The 14860-nt window shown below is 33.5% G+C and overlaps 1 protein-coding gene across 1 annotated transcript in view; it reads right to left on the bottom strand.

The window, feature by feature from the left end:
- HOMER1 (homer scaffold protein 1) overlaps window positions 1-14860 on the bottom strand; it is a 113582-nt gene that overhangs the window by 58284 nt on the left and 40438 nt on the right. Inside the window, exons 2-4 of the mRNA XM_006913175.3 lie at window positions 12255-12411; window positions 7607-7738; window positions 3433-3525 (exon numbers count right to left, since the gene is read on the bottom strand). Of these exons, the coding sequence (XP_006913237.1) occupies window positions 3433-3525; window positions 7607-7738; window positions 12255-12411 (382 nt within the window). The remainder of the gene's footprint in view (window positions 1-3432; window positions 3526-7606; window positions 7739-12254; window positions 12412-14860) is intronic.

A 14860-nucleotide genomic window follows, 5' to 3' on the forward strand; every position in this document is an offset into this window, starting at 1 on the left:
ACACATATATATATATTCCACTTTTTCTAGGAAGTGAATTCTAAAAAATCTGGAGAAAAAAACTAGACATTGAATATAAATTAAGAGAGCTACTGCAATATATTCAATGTTATACAATCTTAAAATTTAAATAGAAAAAAAAATTCCACAACTTTTGGTTGGCTATAGGCAACTGATGGAATATACTCAGGTTCAACTTATTCCTACAGATGTAACCTTGATGAAGACAACATTATCTGACATGATCACATATGTACATCAAGTGTACAACCATAGCTTAAAGGTCTAAGAATGGGGAAGGGGCTCCAAATGCCAGACTCCTTTCATCACAAGCCTTTAGGGAGGTGGAATGGTTTATCTTCAGCACAGCTTCTCAAAGTGTGGTCCCCAGATTAACATTGTCAGCATCTCCTGGTAACTTGTTAAAAATGCAAATTCTTGGGCCCCATCTCAGCCCTACCAAATCAGAAATGTTGGGAGTGGGAAAAGAAATTTGTGTTTTAACAAGTCTCCCAGGGGATTCTGATGCAGGCTTTATTCAACTAAAGCATCTCTGTTTTTCTAAATAACTGTTACGCGCCAAATCCTATGTCAAGGCTTTACTATCCTTATCTTCACCACCCGATCACATCACCAACAGCAGCTATTAATATTTATTAAGCATATACTATATGCTAAGCACTTTGTAATCCTCATTTAATTCTCACAATAACCCTATAAGGAGATATTGTTCTTATTCTCATTTTATAATTTTTTTTAAAATAGTAATTTGCTTAAGTTTAGAAAACTAGTTTAGAGCCCAGATTCAAAGTCAGACTACAGACACTACATTATTGCCATTATCATATGATACCATCATAACACCATCTGTCATAATAACATTGCCATTATCATTACCTATTCCTCTCAACAATCCTATAAGGTAATACTCATGTTTCAAATGTATAAACAGACTTCGGTTAAGCAATTTTCCCAAGATCACATACTTATAGAAAAATAATTTATGTCTAACTCTGACTTGAAAACCCAGACTCTTAATCAGTTTGTTATTCCTCCTTAAATAAAAAGAGAAACTAAGACCAACTGAATGTCTACTATTACCAATTATCTCATAAACTAGTTAGAAACAAGCTCTGCTCTCTAGCTGAATAGGCTCTAAGTAGCCAGTAATCATACATTTAAAACTAAAACAGAATATTAATGACATCTGTAACAAACTGTTACAAAAAAAAAGGAAGGGGAGAAAAGATAAATGAAAAGAAATACTTTTTTTTTTCTCCACTATATTTCTCTGGTTTTTGTACATTAAATTAACAATCAAGACTTCAAATGTTTTGAAAAGCTAAAGTCAGTATAGTTTGGCTCTCAAATACTGATGAACTTAAGCTATTTCTTTATTCCTTATATTTCATAGCATTATGCAAATACAAACATCTTGGATCTATTCCTTTGATAAAACTAAAGGCTTAATGACACTCCTTCCACAAAAGAGAAGCCGGTATCATGGCCAATTAAACAAAAACAAGTTATGATTAGAGAAACAGAAACTAGGTACAATGGCAAAGTGTAATTGATTACAATTTTATTGGAGACCTTTGAGTATTCTTTAGCATCCTCTTATAACACTAGAATCATTCACCTGAGGAACTGAAGTTCCCAACATGCACTGTAACTATTTTAAATAGGCTTTTATACTTTTAACTAAACCATCATAACACTTAGGGAATATAGATTCAAAGAAGTTTCAAAATAATCGTTTGTGTTATTCCAGGTCACTGTTAGTACGGAGGAGGTATAATGAAGCTTTGGCTTCAATCCAGGGTATACCTTTAGTCTGTGAGAAAATATGTACTTTAAACATACTGCACAAAGCTCTCCTTTCCTGTAAAAGACAAACAAACAAACAAACAAACAAACTAGAAACTGTAAACTCTTTATACCAGAAGGATTTGCCAAATAGAGTTTGATGCCGGGGTGGGGAGGAAGGTGAACAGCAAAAAAGTTTTCTGAAACATTCCAAATATTTGACTAGTCACTAGATTCCAAGGCAATTCCTATTTCATTCCTCAAGAAAGTTTTATCCATATATGCTATTCCTGACATTATTCCAGAGAAACATTTGTAATATCTGATTCTTCTTTTTCATAAAGCTTGAGTACACTTCAAAACAATTACTATAAAAAACTCAGCACAAAGCTGAACTCTACTCTAGACAATTGAGATAAAAATTAATTTTAGGAAAGCATTATTAAAGAGCTGAAATAACTGGCATTATATATGAATCATACCACGTACATTAAAACCTTTGTAGAAGTACTGCAATATAACTAATGAACTTGGAGATATAATTAATTTCCAAAGTAAGATGTTCTAACTGTCCGATTTAAGTGCACTTCAAAGTCAAGTAGAACAAACTGTACTGTTAAATTTTTATGTTTTCTGTATATTATGTTTTGACATCTTAGAAAACCTTTCTAGCCAGCCAATTCTTAGAGATAAGAAGGGGTAAAGTGAGAGCATGCATCTGATATGAAACTAACCCATCCAGAGCCATACCTCCTCTACCTGGCCCATGCACCCCAGGAAACCACACTGCTCTGCCTCAATCATCCCAGGACTAGGTACCAGGCAACTATATGCCACCCCTATAATTTAAGAGCTCACAGAAATTATTGAAACTAGCAAGTCCTACCTTGCCCTGACCTACCATTTCCATGGAAATCCCAATACAGGCTCTACCCTCAGCTGTGCCCATGCTCCTGCTTTCTGTCTCTGACCACCCTGAGCCCAGAGGTGTGCCATGCCTCCTGATTCTAGGACTTGTACGCATAATAAGCTTTTGTTTTCCTGAGCCTCTCCCGTGTCTCCTCCAGTGGTTGCACCTCAGTGACCATCCCAGAACACAGAACACAAGTAATAAGCCAATCTATGTTCTACATGTATGATTGTTTTTAAGTTGTATACACATTAAAGAATCTGAGTTTTAATTACTAACCTAATTTTCCCTGCCCCAATTCTTGCAGACATTGGCATATAGGGGGAAAAAATTTTTCCCCACTAGTACAGATTAACTGAATGGTACATTTCTAGGTCCACTTTGGAAATTACCTTAATTTTGCCATTGTTTCCTTCAATTTAACTCTGGCCTAAAGGATACCATCTAAAATGAACAAGGTTCTACCAGAAGGAAGCAGGGAGGAGAGGGGGGGAAGTAGATGGGGTAAAAAGGGTAAAATATGTGGTAACAGAAAAAAAATCTAACTATGGGAGGTGAACACACAATGTAAATATATATATGCGCCTTACTGTCAAAATGTACAGCTGGAACTTACCGGATTTTGTTAACCAATGTAACCATTAAATCAATCAATCAATCAATTAAAAAATAAAACGAATAAAGTTCATAAATCAGAATAGAAATTAAATACCCACCTGTGAAGGTGTACTGGTAAGTTCCATCTTTTCTTGTGATTTCTCCTTTGCTAGTCGAGCAGCTTCTTTAAATTCCTGAAACTTTTCTGCAAACTGAATTTATAAAGACTATATACATTAACCAAATAAAAATAAGTCACAATGTCCACTTTTACCTTAGTTTTCGTTCATTTTTCTCAATAACTGACTCTTACACAAACATCCTAGCCCTCAAATCAATTACAGGTATAATATGAAAATGACAGGAAAAGAAATCTAATACCCAAACATCTGTACACTATAAAGTACTTTGACAAATCTCATTCAAAAACATCATGGTATAACTAAAGTTAGAATCTGGTGTCAGCTAGCTTACCTATGTCCCTCCTTGGTTGTTCAGATATACTTTACTAAGACCAAGGTTGGGGATACAGGTTGGGAGTGGAATCAGTAAAGATGGGCATACTACGTTTGTTTATCATGGAAAAAAACTTGAATCTCTTAAGTATCTACTCCTAAGCATCTCAGTATTTGAAGCATGCTTTTAATTTTACTGTAATATATACTCATATTACATAAGGCATTTTATTTTCAACAATACAAATAGCAATATTTAATATTATCACTAACTGACATTACTAAATCTTCATTTCTAAAGATTCCTAAACAGCTAATGTACAGTAGCAGAAAAGAATAACGTGACTCCACAAAGGTCTTTAACACTGTTGATAATTTTTAAAAATTACTGTACATGAAATGCTAATTCTTAGGAACTCATGGGAATCTATAAACATCGTGGCCATGAACAGTATCTATTTGTTTTGGAAGTGGAAGCTAGTTCACTACTATTCTCAGAAAGAGTTAGTTAGGGCTGCAAAATAACCAAATTGAAAAATCTAAAATCTCTATGCAACTTAAAACACTTGTTAGAGTTGGCAATAAAAGTATAAAATTACAATTCCCTCCTCAAATCCTATAAGCCAACCCTGATTTCATTTCCACCTTGGGAAGGAAAGCTTCGGTAGGAAACGGTCATGATACTATGACCTGCGTTGGGAAGATGGAGGAAGGTCAAAATTCAAATTGTTGTCATTATTACAACTTTTCATTCTTGTTTTAAACCTTGTCACTTCCAATTATAACTTGTAGATCAGGGAACTGAATCTGTATTGCTATACTTCTCTAATTGAAGAGAATACCTCCTTATTGGAAAAAATCTGAATACAAATCTAAAAAGGTCTTACGTTAGTTGGAATGAAAAACAAAACCATAATTAACCTCTTTTCATGTAATAATCTGTGGCAGATAGTTTTTTCTTATACTAATTTAGCATTCCAAAGTAGTTAATGTTTAAAACCCTTCTCAACTTCATAAAGACACTATTGCTAATTTTTAAAGGCTTAGGTTTCCATGATAACAAAATACAATTTAGTAAGCACTGTAACAATCCAAGCATAGTTAGAATTTTCTTCATATATCAACCTTAGGAGATCATACATTTTTTCCAGTATTGTTACTCTACCCTATTTTGAGAGGCCTTTGTCGAGAATTGCTTTCAGAGCCTTATCTAACCCCTTATAATGCTTTGATTCACTTACGTATTTAATGAAAAAACAAGCCAGAATATTTACATGTTTGCTTCATTTATGTAGAAGATTATAAACTCCTTTGAGTCTTGTACAGTCTACAAAGCATCGACATTGGTCTTCGTGGTAGCTTGGAAAATAGATTATGATTTTGTCATCTTTGGACCAAAACACTCTAAAACGACTAACTGCAAGCTCTTGGAGCCAAGTCTAGTGAATAAATAAACCAGATTTGGCTCTGAATGATAACAAGTTGTTTCCTAATAGTCAATCCACACTCAAAATACTAGGATTCACTAGTGGTAAGGTCAGTCAAAAGCATATGTTAATTTTACTTTTTTACTTTTTATTTTTTTACATGAACAACTTTTATTTTCTATTTCTACTTTATACACTTAATTATTACCATTAAACACATTAGTTGAAATAGAGATGGACTGATGACTTTTTAGAGGGTTGTAAAACTCCAGCTCATTTAATGGCTCAACTAGTGACAGATATAGAAACTTGCATTTGGGAGAGGAAAATTATTCAGGAGTAAACTGAAGCCCTTGGTTTCTGACAGTGTCCCCCACTAGGCTTTCAATGCCAAAACCAGTTGTGCAAAATCCCTGTCAGAGAAATAGCCAGGATAAAATGATTGGCATGTGCCAATATGGATGGCAGCTAGCCCGTGATAAGGGATCAGAGACGGATGGAGACTGGCACCAGGCTGGCGGCTGCAATCACACACAGGACCCAGGGTGGAACAGTAGCCTGGGGAAGTCAAATGTTTAATGCGCTCAAAATCCCATTTTTCTAAATAGTTCCTAGGACGCTTTTCTCAAACAGTGCATATGTTAATTTTAAAGAAAAAACAAAATTCTTGAAATATAAAAGCCATTTCCAGAAAAAGGATCAAATGAGGAGACAGTATAATTAACAGAATTTAATAAACTATTCCTTTATTACATTAGCTAGCTGCCCAGCAACCTGAAAGATGCAATGAAAAGCTTAATTTATTGTCAAAATTACTTAGGCTCAAAAATCACTTCATGCGAGTTTATTTGAGAAATTAATCCACAATTTAGTTCCTGTATTGTCAAGAAATTCAGCTACTAGAATATAATTATAGTTTTAATTTTTTGTTGCTATAGTCGTCAGTAGACGATTCCAAGAAAAGTTCCAAAAAGGTTCTAAGTAATGGCAAAAGTATCAGAATAAATGCATAATTTCCTAAGGGAACTGTTCGTGGAGGGGCAATGCTCAACCGGATGCCTGTGTCTCTGTTATGTCAAAATACTTTGAATCTAAAACTCATACCTTTAGCACAGTTCAAGAAATGTACTTAGAGAATTAGATGGGTATTAAGAAAAACCAAATCAGATAAAACTTCTTTTAATCATCCCACAGAGAATGACACATAATTACCAAGGCAAAAGTTAAAATAGTCTTAAAATTGAGCTTTAAACTTGTTTATACCAAAAAGATTTAAAAATTTTGAAAACAGTGTTAAAGAATGTTTACGACTAAAACAAAAGGAAACAAAGTAGTTTATTTCAACTACTGAACTATCTAGTAATAACCTTGTCAATAAATATTCATGAAAGTGTAATAAGACTTTTAAAAAGAACTTATTTTTAAGAATCTGTATGATGACTAAAAAATAGCTTACGGTCTAACAAATATGAGCCATGTGTATTTACAAGAGTCTGATTACCCTGCACTTGAATAATTTAAACTCTTAAACCATCAGTTACTGTGTATGCCAAATCACATGTAAAGTGTTTCAAATGTAGGGTTATCCTTTTAACTAAATGCTTCAAACAGAGAAGTTTTAAGCATAAATTTTAGGGTCTGGAGAATATAAAATGCGAAGAGCAAAAGTGAATAATACTCATCTCCTTGATCATCTTAGTATCCTGAGATTGTTTCCTTTTCCTTACGTACGCTTTTCATGTGACATCCATAGAACTCAAGGTGCTCCTGGTATGAACACTGCATGGCTTTTGCTTATAGGCAGGACAACTGTTTTATTTCAAATATTTAACTTGTTGATGCTCTGTATTTTATTGGCTTTTCTGGCTATGGTCATTTGCTTGGTCAGTATCTTCTAAGAACTCCTCATGGTATCTACTGGATTTCACTCTGCACTGCATAAGAAAGCTCAGAGTAATTCCACCCAGATAATGCATAATTTTCTCTCAACAGTAATTTATATGTGTCTGCTGTCATTTCGTAAAGCTGAAATCTATATGGCTATCAGCTTGGGTTTTCATAATTCAGAAGAGCTTGGTGTCTACCTGTCTAGCAGACCATCTCCATCCAACCAAGGGTGTGAAGTCCTGCGAGAAGTCCATTCTAAAGTGATAATCCCCACCTTTTATTTCTTATCAAACATACAGTTAACCACACCAATCCTTCTCAGTCAGTGGTGACTATTTTTAATGTGTGCAATGAATCTTCCAACTGATAGCAGAATCCAGTGCTCTCACATCTTGCTCTACAGTCACTACTGTTGTTCTGAGAATATTAAACATACTTCTATATTTTACACTTTCCATGTGTTACTACATATTTAAGACAAGTGACTTGAAGATTTTTCACTTTGATCTTATGATTCTACTTACTTTTGAAAGATGATGCTCAGAGGAGAATCCTAGTCCATAAACAGTGTTTGCCCGGCTATCAGCCCACTGGCCAAACTTCTGAGATGTTTTAGTAAATGTCATGTTTGGGGTGATGGTGCTATTAATTATTGCCTAAAAAATAAAACAAGTATGAGTAACCAGCCCAAAATTAGCAAACAGACATGTAAACACAGGACTATTCAGTTATAAAAAACTTATGGTTTCTAATGAGCCACATTAAATACATAAAGATAGAAATGATTTATATTATTACAAGTGACAGCATGGAAATATGGTAACTACTAGAACTATAAATATAATGGCACTCTATCAAAAGTTTCAATATCTTACAGTCAAAGTAAGTTTTCCCATGGCGCAAAAATTTTTTTTAAGTTTTTAGTGTGGTCAATTCGTCCTCTTTGAATATTTAGGACTGATATCTATTAATTTCGGATGACAGTCTCCAGAAGTGAGTAGTTTTAATAGTTGTTTATTTAAAAATAAGGTCCCATCCTCCAAAGAATTTTTCAAAATTGAATATATCATTAGGACAATTTTTCTAATAGAATAAGTTTGTGCACTAATTTTCCAAAATCCATAATCAAGAATTTTCTTAAAACTGACATACCTGAAATATATTACAATACAGAAATATATTGATACTCAGAAATATATTATGAAACCCCTAAATATATACTTCACTTTTCTCATAAACCAGTATAAATTCATAACATTAAGAATCAGTATTATTTAACAGTTTCTTAGAAAAGTAATATTTTAGTATGTTATTAAATATTAACTTTGGTGATCACTATAATAGATTTCAACTATTATAACATATTAACTTCATTCCTTCTGCTAGTACTGTAAAAGTATAGAATCCATTTTATTTAAGCAGTCTAATAGCCTCCCAAAACAGATTACAAAATATTCCAATAATAATAAAAATACACATTATCAAATCCATAAACAGTTTTTTGGTGAACTCTTAAATGTGGAATGAAAATCAAACATTTTTAGAACACAGCTAAATCTGTCTACAATGTGAACAACAGTATGTAAATACTTATGATCTATGCAGGTATTAAGTTATAATAATGAATGTATGATGCTTGTCCTGCTAAAGAAAGACAGTAGAAGATAGAAAGGTTTCTTGCTTTCTCTGACAGCAGGATGTGTTATCTGCTGTTATATGTGAGCCATTACCTTTGATTAAGCTTTTTTAACCTGACAAAATTTATATACTCATACTCATATACCTCCTTACTCTCCAGTTCAAAAGCTGCTCTTCCTAGCATGTCATTTTAGATCCTGTAAAAATGTGACTAATGACTGCTCTAATTTGTGAGGCTGTCATCAAATGAAAGACTAAATGGGAAAGAATATATAGTAGTGCCGCTTTATCCACAGTTTCACTTTCCACAGTTTCAGTTACCTGTGATTCAATAGCAGTCTAAAAATATTAAGTAGGAAATTCAAGAAATAAACAATTCATAAGTTTTAAACTGCATGCTGTTCTGAGTAGCATGACGAAATCTCTCGCTCTTCCACCCAAGACTTGAATCATCCTTTTGTCTAATGTTATCCCTGCTGTATATACCACCTGCTCATTAATCACTTATTAGAAATCTCAGTCACAGGTCAACTGTCTATTACCACAGTGCTTGTGTTCAAGTAACCCTTATTTTACTTAATAATGACCCCAAAGCACAAGAGTAGTGATGCTGACAACTTGAATATGCCAAAGATAAGCCATAAAGTGTATATTTATAGGAAAAAACAGAGTACATAAAGGATTTGGTACCATCCACGGTTTCAGGCATCCAGTGGGAGTCTTGGAGGTATCTATCCCCTGTGGATAAGGTGGGACTACAGTATTAACAAATGGTAAGGAATCACTGGTTATCCAACTTTTTTTACTGAGTACAATAAGAGTCAATGTAATTGTGGATTACATTCTAGAGTAAGAAGAGTCAGTCAATGAACAAGTAAATAAATAGTTGACCAACATAATTTCAGAGAGCAGTAAGTGCCATGAAGACCATAAAACCAGGATATGCTAGACTGAAAGGCTAGAAGGCATGAACTATAGGCACTACTTTAGATCTGGTGGTCCTTGAGTGTTCCCTGAGGAAGGTCCATTTGGGTTGGGATCTGAGTGTTTTCAATGAGAGAAAGGCATTTAACACATGATCCTAAAAATTCAAAAAGTCAAGTGGCAATAGGTTTTACAGGCATCTAAGAAAACTGACCCATGTGCCGTTGGTCACTGACCTTCAGATTTAGCTATTTCAAATAAATTTCATTTTATTTTTAAGAGTTCCATTTTAATCCCTATTCTGAACCTTTCCTTAAAAAAATTATTAGAATTCCTTGACTAGCATGCTACAAAGAACCCATTTAAAAGAAAAGTTCTAGTTTTTTAAAACAAATGTCTCTCAATCCCAAAGTTCTTGTCCTTGCAAGGAAAGGAGATAGAAATGCTGTGTCATTACAGATCATGTAGTGCACTGATCCTGGCTCTTGGCCACGCTGATGTCTCTGCAGCATGATTAGAAAAACTTCAAGCAAACTTTACATTCACAGTAAAAGCACTAAATGAGAACAAATGGACATTTTCTAGTCAGGGGCACCTAAGGCCTTTTCAACTCATCATGAAACAGAAGTGGGGATGGGAAGGATAAAAACACTCATTTAGCCCCATCAAATAAACCACTGCTGCTAACAAAAAAACAATGGCTCCTGCAGGAAACTGCAGCAGTTAACAGCATTAGTTTAGAAAAGTAAATGGAAAATGTGATAGAAAATATAACTGCTACAGAGGGTAGATTTTTGTTAAAAGAAACAAAACCTTTTCCATGAGAGTTATTTAAGAGCCTAATAATTACAAGCTGCAAAGTATATAAAAAAATGGAAATGCCAGAAGCAATATATTTCATATTGCTTCAGAAGGAAGAACACATGGGAATTATTAATTACATGGGACATGGGAATACTTCACTTGAACTTTACTTTTATATACCATTTAACTCTCTTTTCTAATAAAACTAATCTTACCTATGGTTTGGGCCAAGAGAGAAACACAGGTTATAGAAAACTGAAAGTTTTAATCAGGGATAAGAAATAAATTAACACTCTAGAGCCTGATTAAAATAATTAATATCTGTTAATTTCACTAAACAGTTATAAAACATGACAAAATTATTCTTCATTAAAAACCGTCACAGAAATTAACTATTACTATTTCTCAAGTCCTTTAAATCCTCCAAATGAAAATGAAAGAAGGATCAATTATTCAAATAAATATGTTAGTCACTTAGGTACAAAACAAAGTACAAACAGCCCTTGGGGTCCTATAATCTAGTTAAGGAGATTAGAAATGAGCACACAGCAGCAAAAAGAAAAAAAAAAAAAAAAGACTGAAAGTTTAGCATTCAATTATCTTTTATTCCCCCAAATCACTAGGCAATACATAATAGCATTATAATATTAATAATGATAACAATACCAGTAAGTGTATAGTGACTACCATACACCCTTTAAATGCTTTTGCATAAATTGATTATTTAATCTTCACAACAACCCCATGGTGTAATTACATGGGTATTTTTATTAGTTCCTTTGCACAGATGAGGCACATTAAATACTTTGCTTAAGTCACAAGGCTAGTGATTAGTAGAGCAAAAAGTCAAACCAGACAATCCAGTTTTAGAGTCAGAGCTCTTAATTCTTACACTCAACTGCTAAAATTTCTGAGAGTAGAAAGGCCTCACGGCTTCATGAAAGCTTGAAAGAAAAAAATGGAACCCTCATCTTTCTACACAGTTTATATCCAGAATCTGATGTTTGATATTTTGATATTTATCTCTGTGTGTCGTTCAAAATTCACTGATGAAAAAATGAAAGTCCTCCTTTTTAAAGGGTATACTATCCATCAGGCACTGATCTAAGTGTTTTGCAGATATTAACTCATTAATCCCTACAACTACCAGTACTAAGGTGTGAACAATGAGGCTCAGAAAAATAGAGTAACTTGCCCAAAGCCAAAAACTTAGTAGACAGCAGAGCTGAGATGTGAATCCGTGCATTCCATGTTCTTAAATGTTATACTATCTGCTGCTCCTAAAAATAAAAACTTAGGTCATAATTAACATGCTTCTCTTCAGAATAAGGTATGTCAGCTTTAATATTGATATTGAGAGGCTTCATATGACGCAGGGATTTTGAACTGCCTACTAGTCTACAGAATTTCACTTTACATATAAACTATACAGAAGTTTATATGTAAAGAATTCTAGTTGCTCACTCTATCGCATGCTCCATAAAAGTAGAAATTGTGTCTACTCTGTTTACCACTATATTCCTATATTCCTAGCATCTATCAAATAAACTGACCTCAAATTTGTAGAATATTTTGGCATGTAACTCAATATAAATAAGGTAGTTAATCCAAGTAATTTAGTTGACAAAATAATCTTGCTCCTCCAAAACTGATCAATTTTGTTTTTTAAAAAAGTTAAGTTGTAACTTTTAAATGGATTCTTTGTAGGATATATTTTATTTTAAGATAAAAAAATCCTCTAAATAAAACTGAAATCTATACTGTGTAAAGCAAAATAGCAAGATTATTAAAGTAAATTTAACTTACCTTTGAGCCATCTAAACTGATTATCCTATACACATTTCTTGTGCTGTCATAGAAATAAGACACAGTAACTGCGTGCTTGCTGGTGGGTACCCAGTTCTTCTTTGTGTTTGGGTCAATCTGGAAGACATGAGCACGAGTGCTGAAGATGGGTTGTTCCCTGTGGGATAGAAGATAAAATGATAGACTTAAAGCAGCCAATTTTATTACACTGGACAACAGAACATGGAAACTGTGACGACAACTCACTTAACCAAAAACTCCCACGACCTTGAAAATAAGAAAAACTTTCAAATTTGAATATCTAAGTATCCATCATAAGCTTCTTTAAAACAATTACAGTCAATCTTCATTACTCAAAGATTCTATATTTGTGAATTTCACTAATGAACAAAATGTATTTGTTCATTAAATTAATATTTGAGGTACTTTCTTGGTCTTCTGTAGTGTATTTGTTGTATTTGTTCATTAAATTAATATTTGAGGTACTTTCTTGGTCTTCTGTAGTGTATTTAATGTATTTGTTCATTAAATTAATATTTGAGGTACTTTCTTGGTCTTCTGTAGTGGAAAATGTGAGTCACCTTACATGCATGTTTCCTTGTGAGGTTGATCAAGGCAACAAACACCCTGTCTCCTTGTTTTAACTCTCATACTATATAAACAAGTGCCTCTTTTTTCAATCTACTTAACACCAAGTATTTTGCATTTGTGTGCTTTTTGTTGGTGTTTTCACTGTTTAAAATGGCCCCTAAGCATAGTGCTGAGTGCTATCTGTTCCTCAGGGCAAGAAGTCTGTGATGTGTCTTATGGAATAAATATATGTTATATAAGCTTTGTTCAGGCATGAGTTATAGTGCTGTTGGCCATGAGTTCAGTGGTAATGAATCGACAATATGTATTAAATAACGTGTCTTTAAACAAAAACACATAATAACGAGGTTATGCATTGATTGGTTGATGAAAATGTTGAGACTAAAGGCTCTTAGGAACCTAACTCTGTACTGGAATAATGGTTCAAAATCCACTAATTCAGTGTTCATGACGCTTTTATAGAACATAACTACTGCTGATAATGAGAAGTGACTATACCCTGTTAAAATATAAATCTTACATTTGACTCTCACTAGGTTAGAAGTTTTTACCCGTTTAACACTACATTATTCTGGAGAGCATCTGAGATCTTGCTCCCTAGAATATATTGTCAGATTGGCTCAAATAAACTCTGATACACATTCTTTACAGATTTGGACATTTCTTACATCGACAAGATAAAAGTAGAACAAAGAACAACTTTTTTTTTTAAGTAACAGATGGGGGAGGATCACTGAGAGGAACTCAATGTCTTGAACAGTTAACAGAAATGGCAACCTGATCAAGATGTTATAAACTGAACATGTAGTCTAATCTACATATTTTTTAATTTGGAGAAATTTCTAACACACTGGTGCCTCAGTTTCCCCTCTCTAAAGAATTTTAAAAACTATATTATTCTGGTAAAAGGTAAATAACTTACTGACTTACATTCAATATAAGCTCTACTATATTAAAAAATATATGGAAAACAAAGTAGTTCACCACCACAGTATCTTTTACTTAGATCTTGTAGAGTCTTAAAGACATACAAGAGATTTTTTAAATTATCAAGAACCATAACTATTCAAAAACATTCAAAATATGATCATTAGATTATTTTAGTCTGAAAAACAAGCATGAGTTTATCTGTATATAACAAAAGCATTATAATGTAAAATTTTCCAAGTTCTGAGTAAAATTGTTTTGAAAACAGTATTTACCAGTGTGTGTGAAAGTCCAAATAACATAACACTTTTCTATCCTAAAGCAGCTTAAGGTCCTAACGAGAATTTTAACTGGTGTTATTTAATATTTAAAATTAAATAAATTTTAAATTTTTTAATTTTAAAGCAAGGAAAGGAGAATATGGGGAAAAAAATTAAAAACAGGTAAGGCAAATCTGGGTCCTTGACAAAATGGCCTTTCAGGACAATAATAATGGATAAGGTGTCACATGTATCTCCTATGGTCTACTTCAGTCTTTGGAGGGGTAGTGTAAAAGGGAGATACCTTCCCCTTGAATAATCTGGCTTTTCCCAGGTTTATTTCTGAAAACCTCCATAACAACTTTTCTTATTTTAAAAAAATCTCTTTTGAAGGAAGTGATTTATTTTATGCCACTTCCTAAAAAGTGACAGAAAGTCATCATTTCTGGCTTAATTGCCATCATATATGGATTCCTTCAACGAAAAACGATCTGGCAAGGCACTCTGATAGAAGAAAGAATTCTTCTCAATTACTCATTCCCTCTCCCCCCATTCTCAATCCTTAATTTTCAGTAAGGCTGGTGCTAATGCTCAACCTCCCGAAAGCACTGCAACCTCTAGTTTTCTTTTTTCACCTTTTACTTAAAGTTCTAGGGATAAGAGTAGTTGCTCAGACCAACAGTGACTAATTCTAATTCACAGGGAAATCCAATTACACAAAACTGTATTTATGCACGTAAGGAAGGCAAGGGGAAACTAGTCTCTACTAACTTGATAAAAACTTTGTTTCCGTTGACAGGGGATAAATTTCTAAATAGTGCAGACTGA

This window comes from Pteropus alecto, unplaced genomic scaffold (assembly GCF_000325575.1).
Source record: "Pteropus alecto unplaced genomic scaffold, ASM32557v1 scaffold20, whole genome shotgun sequence".
NCBI lineage: Eukaryota > Metazoa > Chordata > Mammalia > Chiroptera > Pteropodidae > Pteropus > Pteropus alecto.